This window comes from Atractosteus spatula, chromosome 8, assembly GCF_055471065.1.
Source record: "Atractosteus spatula isolate fAtrSpa1 chromosome 8, fAtrSpa1.hap1, whole genome shotgun sequence".
NCBI classification, from domain to species: Eukaryota; Metazoa; Chordata; class Actinopteri; order Semionotiformes; family Lepisosteidae; genus Atractosteus; species Atractosteus spatula.
Genome location: NC_142713.1, coordinates 10,525,959 through 10,542,336, shown reverse-complemented (window position 1 = coordinate 10,542,336; position 16,378 = coordinate 10,525,959). Strand labels below are relative to the sequence as shown.

General features: G+C 38.5%; 1 protein-coding gene across 1 annotated transcript; it reads right to left on the bottom strand.

The window, feature by feature from the left end:
• Positions 1–661: 661 nt before the first annotated feature.
• Positions 662–16,119, bottom strand: atp6v1e1a (ATPase H+ transporting V1 subunit E1a). Its single transcript, XM_088923985.1, has 9 exons — positions 15,836–16,119; positions 12,039–12,104; positions 11,443–11,552; positions 10,476–10,542; positions 10,032–10,121; positions 7,572–7,640; positions 5,750–5,844; positions 4,278–4,365; positions 662–2,809 (listed from the first exon to the last, which is right to left on the bottom strand). The coding sequence occupies exons 1-9, from the start codon at positions 15,866–15,868 to the stop codon at positions 2,747–2,749; spliced, it is 681 nt and encodes a 226-aa protein (XP_088780111.1). The 5' UTR covers positions 15,869–16,119; the 3' UTR covers positions 662–2,746.
• Positions 16,120–16,378: the final 259 nt, after the last annotated feature.

Here is a 16,378-nt window from a genome sequence, read left to right as displayed (position 1 = left end):
CTGGGTGGCACAGATTAATTAATCATTTTCTTTCTACTGATAATAATAATTGCTTACACTTATATAGCACTTTTCTGGACACTCCACTCAAAGCGCCTTACAGGTAATGGGGACTCCCCTCCACCACCACAAATGTGCAGCATCCACTTGAATGATGCGTCGGCAGCCATAGTGCGCCAGAACGCTCACCACACATCAGCTATCAGTGGGGAGGAGAGCAGAGTAATGTAGAGGGGGATTATTAGGAGGCCATGATTGGTAAGGGCCAATGGGAAATTTGGCCAGGACGCCGGGGTTACACCCCTACTCTTTTCGAGAAGCGCCCTGGGATTTTTAATGACCACAGAGAGTCAGGACCTTGGTTTTACATCTCATCCGAAGGACGGCACCTGTTTACAGTATAGTGTCCCCATCACTATAGTTGGGCATTAGGACCCACATGGACCGCAGGGTGAGCGCCCCCTGCTGGCCCCACTAACACCTCTTCCAGCAGCAACCTTAGTTTTTCCCAGGAGGTCTCCCATCCAGGTACTGACCAGGCTCACAAGCTTAGCTTCAGTGGGTTGCCAGTTGTGAGCTGCAGGGTGATATGCTACTTCTGTAATGATAAATGTAATGATCACCTGTGAATGAAACGAGAGGCTAAAAACACATCAGATGATTTAGATGTCCACACCATTTGTCTTTATATATTTAAAACCACATATACACACACAGTACATGACATGAAAGTACACATCTCATTTTACATTGCATTACAGACTGTACGCACCCAGCCCAACATAACTTAAGTATCTTGTAAATATAGAGAGCTTGTTTTGAGTTGTTTTTCCATGTGAAGCAGAGTTCAGCTGCAGTGAGAAATGAACAAAGTATCACTAAGATCTGAGAGGCTGAGCATCCTTCAGCAGAGCCTCATGAGGAACACAGAGCACACATTTCAAGAGGATGCTCTCTGGAAGTCTGACTTTTCTACACACTGCTGTTACACACATTTAAATTTTACCAAAGCACTTTGCAAATAAGATAACACAAAGGTATTTTTTTCCTGCTGATATTTTACACAGTACTTGTGTCTTTTGTATTTAGATATGATGATTTCCTGAACATACTCTTGTCTTTAGACAAAGGGATTTTTGTACAGCAATGGCAGGCATGTCATTGCTGAATATGTACAACGATGAGGGAAGTCCAGCTTCAAAAGAACGGCTTGTTCAAATGCTGTTCTGGCTGCGACAACAAGCCAGGTCTAATCTAAGCGAACAGCAGTGTAATTGAACTGCACACCCTCTGAGGAAGTAGGTGGGACTCCAATGTTTGGACTTAATTTACTTCTGGCCACTGTAATGATACCAGTTCTATTAACATCATCCATGTTGTTTTTCCACATTTGGCTGTATTTGATACAATAAAGGATTAATTATTTTTTAATATTAATTTGGTAATAAATGCGAATGTATCCAAGTTTATAATAAACGTTTCTGATTCTGAACATGGAAAGTATTTTAAAACCAGCTCTGGAGCCTGTGAATCACATGATGAGGCTGGAGACCAGTCAGCTGCCTGCGATATATCCAGAACTCACCAAAGTTAGTGGGCTGATGTTTGGAATTAGAGAACCAAGTGCTTTGACTACCAAAAGGTTGAGATGATAACTCTGTTGTGTTGCTCTCTATCTTCTAATCTTCTAATTAGGTAAAGATTGTATTATCCACAGTCTTGACTGAGTGCAGACACTTGGATTTTTAAGTAACATTGACTGTTGTGTGCCCCTGAGGGTGAACAGAGCTTGAACTGAGAGCGCATGGGTTAGCCTTTTCAACCAGATAGAAAAGTTAGGCTTGAGGTTGGCCATGCAGACAGGAGTCTTGTGGAAATCAATTAGCATTCTGAATTCAAAAGAGAAAGTTAGGAAAACCCTCCTCATCTACTGTATTTACAGTACAGGCTCACTTGTCAAAAGAGTACTTTCTGTCAACATCTGGTTTCCCAAATTTTAATCAGCCAGATTTCTCATAAAATACTGAACATTTAAAAAATATATTAATCAATGATGACAGCAATCTCAGCTTTAATTTGACATTTTGGAGTAAATATCAATGCATTTTATAATGGAGTTTATGTCATATACATTTGTGTTTGGATTATTATTAAACAAAATTGTAAAGGCAGACAAAGTAGTTTAATCTGTTATCTTTTTTGGAATAATAGTGACACCTGGAGCTATATTTAGCATTAAAGGTAATATAGTACCTAAAGTCAAGGTGTGCAGTATGCATGAAACAGAACATGGTAATAAGGCAACTTGCTCAGAGAGGAGTTTGCCTGAAGGAAATGTCAGTAAAATATTGGCAGTGAAACTGCTCACAGGCAGAAAGAGAAACATCAGCACAATAGGGGATAAAGTTGCTTGCAACCTATTTGCTCAGGTGTGGCATATGGTACTGAGGCAGAGATATTCAAGAAAGGACAAACAGCACCCCCTTCAGGGCCATAGTTGCACTACAGTTTCAAATATTTCTGACCAATTTAATGTTTTCTATTTTAAATAACTACTTTATTTCCCCCAGAACACAAATCAAAAAACAACTAAACAACACGAAATATATCTCTTTTTGTTAACATATAAGTTTCACAATACAGTCATGGAATGGAATCTTTAAATATGCTCCTAGAAACTTTCACATGTTGCCTTGCATTCTTAAACGCACAATCTGCTACTCAAGGTAACAATGCACCAAGTCCTTTAATCCAAGAACTTCCTGTTTGGGTTTTTGCCGAAGAGAGCAACTCTGATTTCAGGCATCATCTGTAAGAAAAAAAGGCAGTAATGGGAATTAGGAACCAGACATTTTAAGAAAACCAGGAAGGGCTTTCAGAACAATATCAGGAAATTACTTTTATGACAAACGGTGTTCCACTTCCACTTTAGAAATGGGAGTTCTGGCTACAGTTGTAATTCAATCAATTGCTGCAGTAAATGCATTGCTGTGTAAATGGGTCTCCAAGCTGGGACTGTACGAATTGATATACCTGGTGAAATAAACAACAAAAAATGCACATATCCAGGATTACCCTTACCATTGCATTATAAAAACAAACAGAAACGGAATTGTGAAGATTCTGATCCACACTTGGTATGGTTCAGAACAAGGTGTGAACACAGGGTATTCCATCTGTCTGAATAGCCAACAGGTCTCTGGTTACTTTGTAAGCCTCTGTGTGACCTATTCCTTGACTTGATCCTTTCACATGCAGAACCCAAATTATACATAAATGTAAGACATAATACACTAGCTGGACAGACTTATTTACAATGTGTGAGAGCACAGCTCTGTCAGGACTACATTCCCCAAAAACCTCTGGGGGAATGAGCTACTGCTGTCCATCATCTGACCAGTTTCTTGAAGGCAGCTAGTCAGGTGACTCCTTAAAAAGCAGGAAGCAGAGACTCCTGTGTCAGTCAGTCAGAGGATGTTTGCCATCTGAAGGCCAGAGGGCAGAACCTCTCTGTGCATTGTCCACAGGAGGAAGAAGGACTGACCAGGGACTTAAGGAACTAGTGTGTTCTGAGAGTTTTGTGAACATTTTGTGTGAAATGTTTGAGCAGTGAAAAGTCTCTTTCTTCCTCTGAGACTGTTTATTTCAGAAATTCAGTCTCAGTGGAGAAAAACTGTTTGGAGAATTGTTTGTTTGAGGCCAGTAAGCAGTTTAGCTACTTAGCTGGGATACACTGGGATACTGCTGGGAGAAGAAGTTCATAAAGAAGCTCAAAAAAGAACTTTGGAAACTGGTCATTTGGTGGTGGTATTCTAGATTTTTCCTTGCATTGCAAAAATAAAAAGGCACTAGGGTGCTTTATTAACCTTATAACCTAACCTTTTAACCTTTTTGGTTTGGTGTGTTGGCTAGCCTGCACTTGCCTATTGTAAAGATCCTGTTACAACACACCCAACAGGTTGCCACAACAAGAGTTATATATACAAATAGGGTCAGGAGGAACAGGTTTCTGTTATGAAGCAAAGTGGATACTGACCAGCTTCATGCAGCTGTGTACCACATCCTTCCACACATGTGCAGACGATGGCAGCATTCAGACTGGGCCAATGCTATTTGTACATGGACCAAACTTCATTGCTCTACAGTGCACTTTTCTTAGTACAGCTGTTGGAACAGGCCAGTCAACATTCTAAGCACCCTGCATGTCAGTTTTACTATTACTGAGGGATATTTATCATGTGCTCAAAGAGTGAAGCACCAGCTCAGACCCCTCATACCTGCTGTGCCATTAGGTCCAGCCTGCTCTCCAATGTGTTAGAGACTTTAATTTTGCCATCTTGATTGTAGATCTCAACACCTCCAGAGCTGAAAACAAATAATGTCAGAAGTTATCTATTCCTCCTTTGTACAGGTAATAGGGGAACAGTGCCAATAACACTGCTGTGTGAAAACAGTGCAAGAAACAAGATTTCCACAGGCCCAGCTCTCGGTCAGAGGACTTAACAGGTGTGTGTTTTTAGGTAGAAGAGACAGGAGCAAATCTGGTAGCTACTTTTGAATCTGAATGCTTTAGAAATCCTCCATAGGACACCTGTCCTGCAGTGCTTGTCCTGTCTTTGCCTCAGCAGCAAAGTTAAGGTTCAAATTCAGAACATCCAGAAACCACATTTTTGAAAAGCTATTTTTATTAAAAGTTTTCTTGAGAAAGGAACCTTACTGTAACCCAAAATGAAAAACAAAATCTGTCTAAGTTTCTCAAGGTCTCTAAAGTTTACACCCAGAAGTATGTGTGTGTTATTGTGCAAGTACAGTAGAAGTATACCTTTATATTAAAAAATACGAAGGCACCTTTTGCTTCCATACTGTTACAGCTGGGCAGGGGGGCATACAATCTATTACCTTTGCCTTTGACATTTAATTTCACAACTACAGCTCTTATTCTGTCAATAGGTATTTACCTTAACTGACTACTAGACAGGCAAACACAGATGATCAAAGGGAATTTTCCAGTTTACTCTAGTTAATTAACTTCTTGATAAATCATTAAGAGGTTTCAACACAGAAATAGCATAAAAGACACAGAAATAAGACAACAGAAGGAAAACAGAGAAAAAGAGCAGACCCAGAGAGAAAAAGGAACACCATCACCCTTCTCTTTCTCTAAGCTTGTCATGCCAGAGGATCTTGTTCTGATGAGTCTTGGAGACAAATTTCCGATTAATTTGAAACTTGTTACAGAGAGCTTGTTGTCCTATTTATTTTGGGAAATTATGATTTTCTTTATAATGGGATTATCAAGCTAAAAATGTTCTCTTCTAGTGTGTGACGAATTTTTACAACAGGGAGATTCACATTAACTTCTTAGACCATCCATGTTGAAGGAAGAGAGATTTAGTCCTGGGTCACATTACAGGGGTAGTTTTTTTTCTGGGTCATAGGATATAGGCTTCTGATATTCATAGTTTTGTATATAGTGCAATGTTTTATGTCGTTTGGTTGTGTTATTGTTTATTGTAAATAACATTTATTGTTGTAAATAAGATGACTCTAATTTTATTACTCTATTGCCAGAGCTGTGCCAGTTAAAGAAATGTGCCATTTCTGACATGGCTCAAATTGTTTTCTTCCTGCTCCCCCATTTTTGTAAGAGTACAATTAGAAATAGCTTTGTAAAACAAGTTCTAATCTTGCTGAAGTGTTTTGTTACACAAACAACCTGGTAATGTTTAGAAGAAAAGGAAATCCTTACATGTCTGCTGAAAGGAAGTTGTTCTGGTCAATGCGGACATCAATGTCCTTCTTCACAGCTGACTTGTAAATCGGAATATTCTTCTGTATAGCAGCCTACTCAAACGCACAAGGAAAAGGAATTATGTTCATCTTCTCTCCCACTCAGACTTGGAAAAATATTTTTCATTCTATTAATTACACACTTCATGATGTGGGATGAGAAAATACAAAAAAAAAATATCTGGCCTTCTCAAGAAGTAATACCCAAATTCTCCTCTAGTTCAGCTTATGTGACTTATGTAACTGTTCTCTAAACCAGAAGCAAGAGTCTTCTAGAAAGGTTTACAAGTCTCTTCAAAACATTAAGTTTAAATCTACACAGCAAGAATTTTAAGTTTTCTTCTTACCTCTTACCCTTTTCCTAGTAAGATTTTAAGTAAAAAAAGTACCTGCTGAATTGCAACTATCAAGGGCTGGAGTTGGAGGTTTCTGGTAGAGAACCATGATCTTGGTTTTAAAAGTTTTAATAATGGCGTGTGGCCCATGGATAAACTGAACAGAGATATGCCAGACTATGTCTCTAACAGTGCAGCTTGTATACAGCAAGCTATCCTACAGAGGGATATTGAATTATACTATGACTGTCTTATCACAATTATATGTTAAATCTTGTACCCACTGGCATGATATCTGTTACAGTATATAACCAGCTCCTGCGAAACAGGGCAGATGTGTGGAGGATGGTTGTTTTAATACATGCATTGGTGTCCCTGTCTATGAAACACTTAGGACTTTTATATAAGCAGTGTTGAGTACAGAGTAGAACTAGCATCCATTAATTCACAGTAAAAAATTTAAAGAATAAAAAAGGAAAATAGTAGATAAAAGGGTTGTTCTACCAAAGTTAAATGCATAGTACCGTCATGAATTTACCGGAAAGAAAAGTCTGGTGCTGCTTTAATTTTAAATTAAAGATGTGATCTGAAGGGTGGCAGTGTGAGAGTGTGTAAGTAGTGGAATACTGTACTGTCCTCCATGTTGAACCATGAGCTGTTGGTGTACTGGATAGTGTGGCACAGCCTTCTGACTGGAAGGTTGTATTTTAAAAGGCCAGCTGGGGACACTGTTACCCTATCCCAGCAAGCAACCAGAGAGCTCCAGCAGTGCCAACTATATAAGTGGGCTAAGCTTTGTAGATAAAAAAACAATTACAAGCTGCTACTGATAAGTGCATCAGGCAAAGAAATAAGCAGTACAAATGACGTAGTGCTGTAGAATTGTAAAAATATCTCCTTTAGCTATTGTCAGGTTGTGTGGGCTTTAAGAAAAGGATCATACAGCATTCTTTCGAATGAATCATAATCCAGGTCTGATTCACAGAGGCTGTGACACCTCTAGGGGAACACAATTCCTATCCTGTGTCAGTGTGTCACTGTCTGGAAAATCTTAACAGACCAAGGAATGGGATGTCATTTGAAATAAGGATTGTAGAGCTAAATTCAGCGGAGTGAAACAGTCATAAAGTACATCAAATAATTTAGCTCCACAGCTTGTCTTGTTTTTCAAAGAGTGCAAACCAAGCAACAGACAGATTTGGGAAACAAGAATTAGTATACCTCACTTCATTCAAATAGATCAAAGATTAATTAAAGTCAGATTTTGCACTAGAGCAGGCATTTTAAATAATTCCATCAATATATGTTTGAAAGTGATACACAGCTACCACTAAGAATGAGTGTGAAATGAGATGTTCAATACAAAATAGCCAGTGTGTTATGTACTTTTCTCTCAAGCTGTCAAAGAATGTTCAGAAGATGAGTGCTCTTCAAAAAACCTCATACCTTCAACATGGGAATGTCCTGCTTGCGGCAGCGGATTGTCACAACAGGCTCCAAGAGCTGATAGAAACCCTGTCGTCACAATGAAAAAAGCAGACATTTCACTGAGACGGTGAGGCTGTACCTCCAGCACCAGAAACCAGGAGCTCAGCTCTCCCAGTCCTTAATAGCAATCCTGTCCTAGAGCCTCCCTTAACTGCACTGATCCACGTTTAACTTCTTTTCCAAGGTCTCTTACAGTTTTTGACTTTAGAAAAGGGGAATGTTCTAAGGTAGTGAAGAGAGAATCTGAGATCCAGACAGCTGGGTAAAATTTGTACAGTTCAATTTAAACAGACCAAGTCAGACTTTAAGAGCCTGGAAAGAAGCAAAGCCTGAAACACTACAGCCCTCCAGGAATTCTGAATGTCAATGATATTAATTGACTATGCATGAGATGAGCTTATGCTCTTCAATTACAATACATTAAAATAAATACAATAAAAATAAAACGCATAATATGTATAATGTTAAAAAAGTATTGTCACAAAAATAACATTATTCTATTTTTTTTTACATTTATTCCCATTCATAAGCTTGTGCACATGTTCTTAATTGGAAAGAAATGTTAATACCCTTTCACTACTAACAGTTACCAGCAACTGCAATGGGGGTGCAGTCGGTTCTTGAACTGTTGACAGTTTTTATTTTGCTATGTGGCAATAAAGTAAACTAAGGAAAGCATTTTGAAGCATGTGGTTACTTCTTTCTTTGAACCCATAACATGAACCCTTTCTGTTTGTGTTACTGGATGGACTGGTATTCATTTACATTAGACAAAGAAGCTGTTTTGTATATATAAAAAGTACACTTTCTGAAGCTTATCTCTGTAAGAAAAGAAGAAAGTGTCTTTCTCAAGGTTATGATATCACAGGCCTAGCATGACTGTGGTGTGACAATTTAGAGCGATTAAGAGAATTAAACAGCAAAAACAGTTTTAAATGATTTGTTTCATGTTTTACTTACAGTCACTTGCAAAAGTATTAATGTCTTTTCACTCATGGTCTTTTTTTGTAGAATTACAAATGCATACACAGCTTTTAAAATGAGTCCATCTTTAATTCTAAAGCTGAATACTTTTAGGGGTGAAAGAAGTTAAATGTCCAAAACTGCAAAGCAAATTCCCACATTAAAATATGTTAATTGCATTAGTATTCATTCCCCTGTGTCAATATTTAGAGGAAGCACCTTTGGCAGCAGGTACAGTTGCAAGGTTTGTTGGATAAGTCTCTACCATATTTGCACACTGGGTTGGTACAAAGATTTGCCATAAATCTTCTGAGACCTACCCATAAAGACCTGCAGCTGCAACTGCTGCTTCACTAATTTTCCTAACAAGTCTTGACTCAGTGGGGAGAACGCGTTTCCTTTTCAAACTGCATTCAGTTTGAGCATTCAAATTGTTGAAAAAATAGTCACTTAAAATAAAATGTGCAAACATCATGAGGTTCAACAAAAAGGGTATCATAGCAAGGGAGTGAGTACTTTTGCAAACCACTGTACATCCCTTAACTGGTACTGTTAATTAAAAAAAAAACATGTTGTAATAATAAGCCTAAAAGAAAGATCACCTGTTTTAACCAAAGAAAGGTTACAAACAAGATGAGGCCATTCAGTCCATCTAGACCCTTAGGTTGTTAGTACATAATTGTTTTATGAGAATCTCACCCAGTCATTTCTTGAAAGAAAGCACATTGGCTTATTCCCTACTCCTACAACCCTTTGCTTCCTGTTCTTGGTTTTAAACACACTTCCACTAAATGCACCTGGTTGCCCTTTCCTAGACCAATTCCAGGACAGCAGTATTTTTTGTGACATGATGACCAGAACACAATATTCAAAATTAATATCCCTTTAAGTTCGACACTTTTAACATCCTGTTTGCCTTTTTTATTGCTTTCCCATATTATGAGAAGATGTAAGTGATGCATCAATTTAAAACACCTAATTCCTTTTCATACACAGCTCTTTCGGTGTTTCCCATCATTCCCTAAAAGCCACCACAGGAAACACAGAGCTCAAGAAATCGTGAAACAACTTAAGACCAAATCTTAATTTACACAGCTTGAAATATAAGCAAATAGTTGCGATGTTTCTCCAAGCCCCACTACTTTCTCTCCAAGAAGGCAGGTGGAAAACAAAAAGAGTTAGGGGACCTCCAGTGTTTTTTTGTTTCCATTTTTATTTAGTTATTTGTTTTTGTTTTCACTTGGTTGTTAGTAGGTCAGTGTTCACTAGCTAAGGTTAGCAGTGAACCAGCTAGCACCTGTCTAGGGCTCTACCAGCATGTTTAAGTGTCAATAAAACTGGGTACAAAGCTAAGGGCTTTTTTGCCTTTAGTGCAACTGCAACACAAATGTCCTAGTTGTCCTCAGCACAAGTGCAGCCATCAGGAAAGTGAATGATGGAAGATAAGAACTGTACCTGCAGCACCAGCCCCTCCATTAAGGTTTGGTACCTGGCAGGGTCCTTCGCAATCTTAGCAAGCCTCTGTCTGGCCTCATTCAACAGATCCTAAATGGGGAGAAGACAGATCAATGACAATGCGCAGTATCACACTGCACTGGCACTGACAGGACTGACAGACAGCAGTGATTCCAGAAAATTACAGCAGGATTACAGCAATGATCCCTAAAAAACACTGGATGTGTTACTTCTTTTTGAACACAACCTACATGAATGACAAATATGTCCGGTTATGCAGAATAAAACTCCAGCATGCATATTAATACGGGGGAAAAAAAAAGAAGCTGGAAAATGAAAGAGGAACCAATCCATGCTGTGAGTCTTTTATAAATCATAGAAAGAATTTCTTCTGTGAGATCATGACTACAGACACATTTTTCATTATTGTTTAAAGGTACAAACCGCAATTAAGTCATCTCGAGCCTTAAGGACCTTCAGCCTGGCCTGGTTCATCAGGTTGGACATCTGTCTGTTGGTATAAAAACCAGAGTCAGACTGTAAGTCAATCAGTGGAAAAGGTCAGAATATGAATACATCCAAGCACAACATAATGACACTTCCAAATATCTTTGCCCTGTCTTGGTGAATGCTGAAGGCTCCCTACGGACACTCTGTGACAGGGCAGGCCAGAACAGAAGTGAGAACAAACTTCCTATTGCTATTCCACAGTTCCAATGAGCTTGTCAGCATGAGAACATACAGTAAGAACAATTATAAATGAGAGGAGGCCAATCAGCCCATGTAGACTGTCTGGTTCACCTTGAACAACATGGCAGGGTGTTTCATACCGTACATTACAACCCTTTGTGCCACTTGTTCTTGGGTTTCAATGCACTTCCATGTCTACCATGAAAAGCAGATTTAAAAACAGATATCCTGCATGTTTCTAAATCTCTCCTAACTGGAGGACAATGCACAAAAACAATACAAGACCACAATTGTACTACAGAAAAACCACATTTGAAAAAAGTGGATTTTTTATACCCCCAGCTGTTATGTCACACACAGCGTCCGGTTGGGGTTTACAACGCTGTCGTACTTTTGGTTTGGGGGTTACTGCTTTACAGCGCCTAGGCGCCTTGGCGGGTTTTTGCTGTTCTGTGTCAGTTATGAGTTATGCACAATAAAGAGAAGACGTCTGCGAAACCTGTCCGCCTCAGTCCCAGGTTTTCCTCGGTGTAACACCAGCAAGGATTCAGAAGTATATTTTCAGAATAACAACCCTTTTTTGCAAAACAATTCACACAACAATTAACAATAAAAAGGGAAATGTTTTCTTCTCAGAAGAGGCCTGACAAAAGAATATCACTTATTGGACCTGCGTTCTAGTCTAAGTCCCTTTTTGAGTCGTAATAATGGTTGGACTCACATTTTCTTCTGCTGTTCAATCTGCTTTTCCTTCTTCTCATAATACTCCATAATCTTCAGCCTCTGGGTCTGAACAAGGCGGCCCTTCTCGATGTTAAACTCTTCCTCAGCCTGGATGACAAAGAATTGGAACGATGGAAAAAATACTCAGTTATAAGGTGTCTTTTCCAGATGCATTCAAAGGATAGACAGCCTTTAAAAAACATTTCTGCTCATGGACAAAGCAACTTTTAATTGTCAGAAAATAACCCCACACACCTTTGGAAATTGTCCAAAGGTCATAAAATGTAAAGTAAAGAAAAATGTAAAGTGGTCATAAAAAAACTCACCATTAAGAAAAGGTCTGTTCTTCCACTAAACCTATACCATCCGTCAATAAACATATATCCACAATACACAGTTTGTGGCTTGTGAAGTACTGTACATAGTTACAGTGCCATTAAAGATGTTTCACTGGGTCCCACTCTCTATATAATCTACCATGTTAATTTCACAATACGACTTTCGACCACTTAGTTTAAAAGCGCGTCCTGTTAGGAAAACAGCGAGACACAAGTAAAGTACGATGTGCCTGGCTTCTCCGATCAAGGATCTCACCTTGGCATCGATTTCCTCTGCTTTCTCGCTGGCCTCCTGATCGATGAAGGCCATCATGTGTTTGATCTGTGCAGGAGTGGAACAGTAGTATTACTCTCAGGGCTTTAGAACACAACACCAACGGAGGAAAGCATTTAAAATGTCACAGAGCTACCTAAAGAAAACCCTTCACTGGTATTGCGGGCTATTTTTTCCAGGAAAAATAGGAAAATTGCTTTCAATTTAGTGCTGACGTATACAAGCTGGGTTGTAGTTTGAATTGACTTCTGCTAGCCTTTACGGTTATAACTTGCTGGGCTCAGTTTAGAACAGTAAAAATATTCTGGTGGTGTTTTATTGTTTCTTAGGCTTGAGATGTAACAAGTCGAGTCACTTAGAGGAGAGCACATTCTTGTACAGATGTCCAGCTGCTGTAATATTCAAACAAGGGTAACTGAATGACTGACTCATAACCACCGCGTCATGTTAAACCATAGACTAACGCTCACAGCAGCCTCCTATCTTTTTTTAGAAAAGACCTCCAGCACTCATATCGCCAAGATGTGGAATGTGGCTCATTGTCATGAGCCTACTGCTCCATACTGTCCACACATGGTGGAGACAAGTTACAGTCAGAGTTCATTTTCTTGGTCTCTGGAAATGTTACGTTTATTAATAAGAATCACACCACTACCTGTTTGTTGCTTTTGACCCAATCACAATAGCAGCTAAGCAGCTTGAAAACTACAGACCTCTGTTCGTGGTAAAAGTAGGAACCTTGAGTCCATGCATTACTCATTAATATCTGGGCTATGTTTCCATGGCCAACTCCAACAGCGATCCCTGGTGCTGACATTGACTGTTTGCACTTTGGGCTTTAAAATGACCAATAAGCAGCTGATGACATGGGCCATATCAGAAGATGAGTGCACGTCATCTACACTCATGCTTTTATGAGGACCTCTGCCGGACATAAAGATTTCTTTAAAAATGGAATTCACAATTGGTCGTCACTAAAAAAGTAACCAAAATAAGAGTGGACATGGAAGGGGCTGCTGGTTTCTGTTTGTAAATGGAATTACTCTGCAAAATAGAGCAAAACCCAAGCTCCCACCACATCTGCTTGGATAATAAGATGGCGAGGCCAGCTATCTAACTCGTCTTTTTGGAGTGGCCAGCCAGTTAGTGTGATGTGTCTTTGGAATGAAATAAGACCACCTCATGAAAACGCACACAGGGACATAGAGAACACTCGACAACAATGGCACTGAGGGCTGGGATAGTACCCAGGACCTTGGGCTTGTGAGATACCAGCACTAATCGTCACCCTGTAAGTGCTTAATGGTTTACTGTAGGTCAATAGAAACATATTGTAGTGCATTGTCTCCTGCTGTGCCAAAGCCACAGTGACAAGACCTCCATGCCTCATTCATTATGGGATCACACTGCAACAGCACGCTATGGAAAAAATCCCTACTCCTGCTGGCAGTTCTTAGGGATTTCCATCAATAAATCCTGTTTCACTGATTCATTTCCAGGCTACACAGCCATGAGCTCTTTGTCTGGAACGCAATTCACGTGAAAAAAACCCAAACATCAACCAAATACAACAGTTTTCTAAAATGCCTTTTACAGAAACTACCACTATACTTTTCATGGTCTAACAATCAAACTAAAATTGTTTATAAATTCATACTTTTGAAACTATGGAAACCAAGTCTTATATACAATATATGTCACTCTATAATGAAAGGTTTAACTTCTACAATTACTTTAAAATACAATTTAATTTGATCTTTGTCCTCAACACACATTATCTGCTATAATAGCTAATGTAGTAGCACTATAATATGAGTTACAGTCAGGGTTAGGAGAACCACTAACGTACACTGAAGAAGTTATGTATATATGCATTTAGAGATCAGGAAGAAAATGATGGTTGTGTGCCCTTTAGAAATGTTTTACATAATCTCAATCAATCACAAAGCCAATAAAGACCTGATAATGCATTTGTAATGGGCCCATTTAATTGACCATGTTTACCTCCTCTACCATCAGAATTCCTCAACAACTATTCTGAGCAACAAAAATGCAAGCAGGTCCTTGGAAGGATCATAAGGTGCTGTAGTCAGACAACATGGAATAAAAGCATGAGTTTAAGTCCTGGCGTGACATTTTTGCTTTAACAAGTTCTCCAAAAAATTCACAGTCTTCAGGGACACTGTGGCAGGTGATCAACCCTCAGCTGGATTGAGATCTTGTGAAGTCAAGTAAAAACAGAACTGAGCACCAAACACCAGATCAACCCAGTTCCTTGTTATCAAAATCAGGCTGCCCAAGAAACTGGAGATGTGTGCAGGTGCTCACAAACTAATTGACGAAAGAAAGGGAGAGAGAACACAGAAAATCTCATGATTTATATACCACTGCATCAAGACAACCATTTTGACTGCAGATAAAAGGTACATTATGCAAAAATAAAGCTTGCCAGCACGATTTCATCACTCTCCACCATTAAGAAGATTTTATTACCAATAAAACCATTAAGAAGATAATAAGAACAGATGAATAAGATTGATTTAACTCATCATGTTAATCTCAAAACTATCAATATTATTTCTGATAGGTTCTGTTGAACCTGTAATACAAATAAATCAGTTCCTAAAAACACTTTCTGCAGTGTGGTGAGTAAACAGAAAGGCCAACTATTTAACTGATCTCTCAGAATTTCCATCTTTGCTCCAATTCCTTTACCAGTACTGAATTACTGTGGTTGTTAAAAATCTTGTCAACTCCCTATTTGCAAAATGTGCAATTTCACAGTATAAAAGTAGCTTCCTGTATGCCATTTTCATTAATTTGCACATTTTTTATTACATATAGCATTATACTGTACATGAAATGAAAAATAAGAGTTCCACAGTCAGCAGTGAATCCAACAAAATCCTTTTACAGGAATTACAGTACAAATGAACACAATCCTGTTACATTCCTGAATTGAATGAGATTTTAAGAAAGGAGGATTTTCACATACAGCAACATTGTCCAGTCAATATTTTACTGAGCAAAAAACATTATAATAAAGTTTTGGTGTCATTACTTCCGTGACCTCATATTTTGCCGTGGTACCAATACCAGATGTCAGGAGGCTGCTCCTTAAAAATGTCTGCATAACTAAGAAACATAATTACTCTGAAAAAGCAACATATGTCTTGTACTTGCACCCTATGCAGAATTATTAAATGCAATCTAGGAAAGCCAAAAATTTGGCAGGTTAACGAAAATCATCATTGTCCTCATACTACCAGCATCATCTACAGTTCTGATGCTTTCTAACTTTATTTTTAACAGATTCATAACGTAAAAATCTCAGTGTTTCTACACTATATTTTCGATACTTGCGAAATACAGGATTTAAGAGGCATTTGGCAATATATTTGAGGAACAAGTCGACCTTCTCATAGTTGAGTGTAGCCCTCAGACCTGCGTAGGACATTTTAGCTAGAAAATGGCCAGTATTTATCATCATGCCGTAACCTACAAAGCCTTTAACCATGTTTTTAAATCATACAAATGTTAAAGAATGATTAACGAATAAACGCGAGACAAGCAACCACGGTTTTTCTCCAATGAAAGAACAAAATATTTCATGTGAAACAGCACGTCTTCTTATTACATTACGAATACACCTAAAACATTATAAGTTAAAAAAAAATCGAAATACATGTAGCTGCTAAAACATAATATAAACGACGCTCGTTTTGTAGCGAGATATCCAAATTAAAACAGGATCGTTAAATTATTCAAATATACTGTACCTGCTTCTGCACATCTGCGTCGCTGAGCGCCATCGCTGCAGTAATACCAGAGGAGTTTAGATCTGAATAAAAAGATGGCAATGACTTATATTTGAGTTTGTGTATAAATTATTTTAAATATTTTATATGCAGATTTTCCTGTGCAAATGCTTATTTTATTATATACTACTGTACTGAATGACAAATTGTGTCCTCCCTCTGCCGCAGTCACGAAAAATATCCCAGAGTCGATCAGCTGATTCTCACAGAGGAAACGACCTACACAGTCACATGATTGTCACAGACTTCCGGCCCGTAAATACTCAAATAAAACACCATGTTCTACCAACAATTTTTATTAAGTTAAATACACAGACTTTTATTTTTTAAAGTTATTTAATTGTTTCATTTCTTGTCTGCCTGACTACTTCATTCTCTACTGAAACATGTGCAGTTTTTAAAGCAACCTAATTTTTTGTTGCGCTTAAACTTCAAATGGACGGTTGTCTGCGGATCATGCTGATTGACGTGCCGACGTCATCGAGTACTGTGTAAGAACAGAAA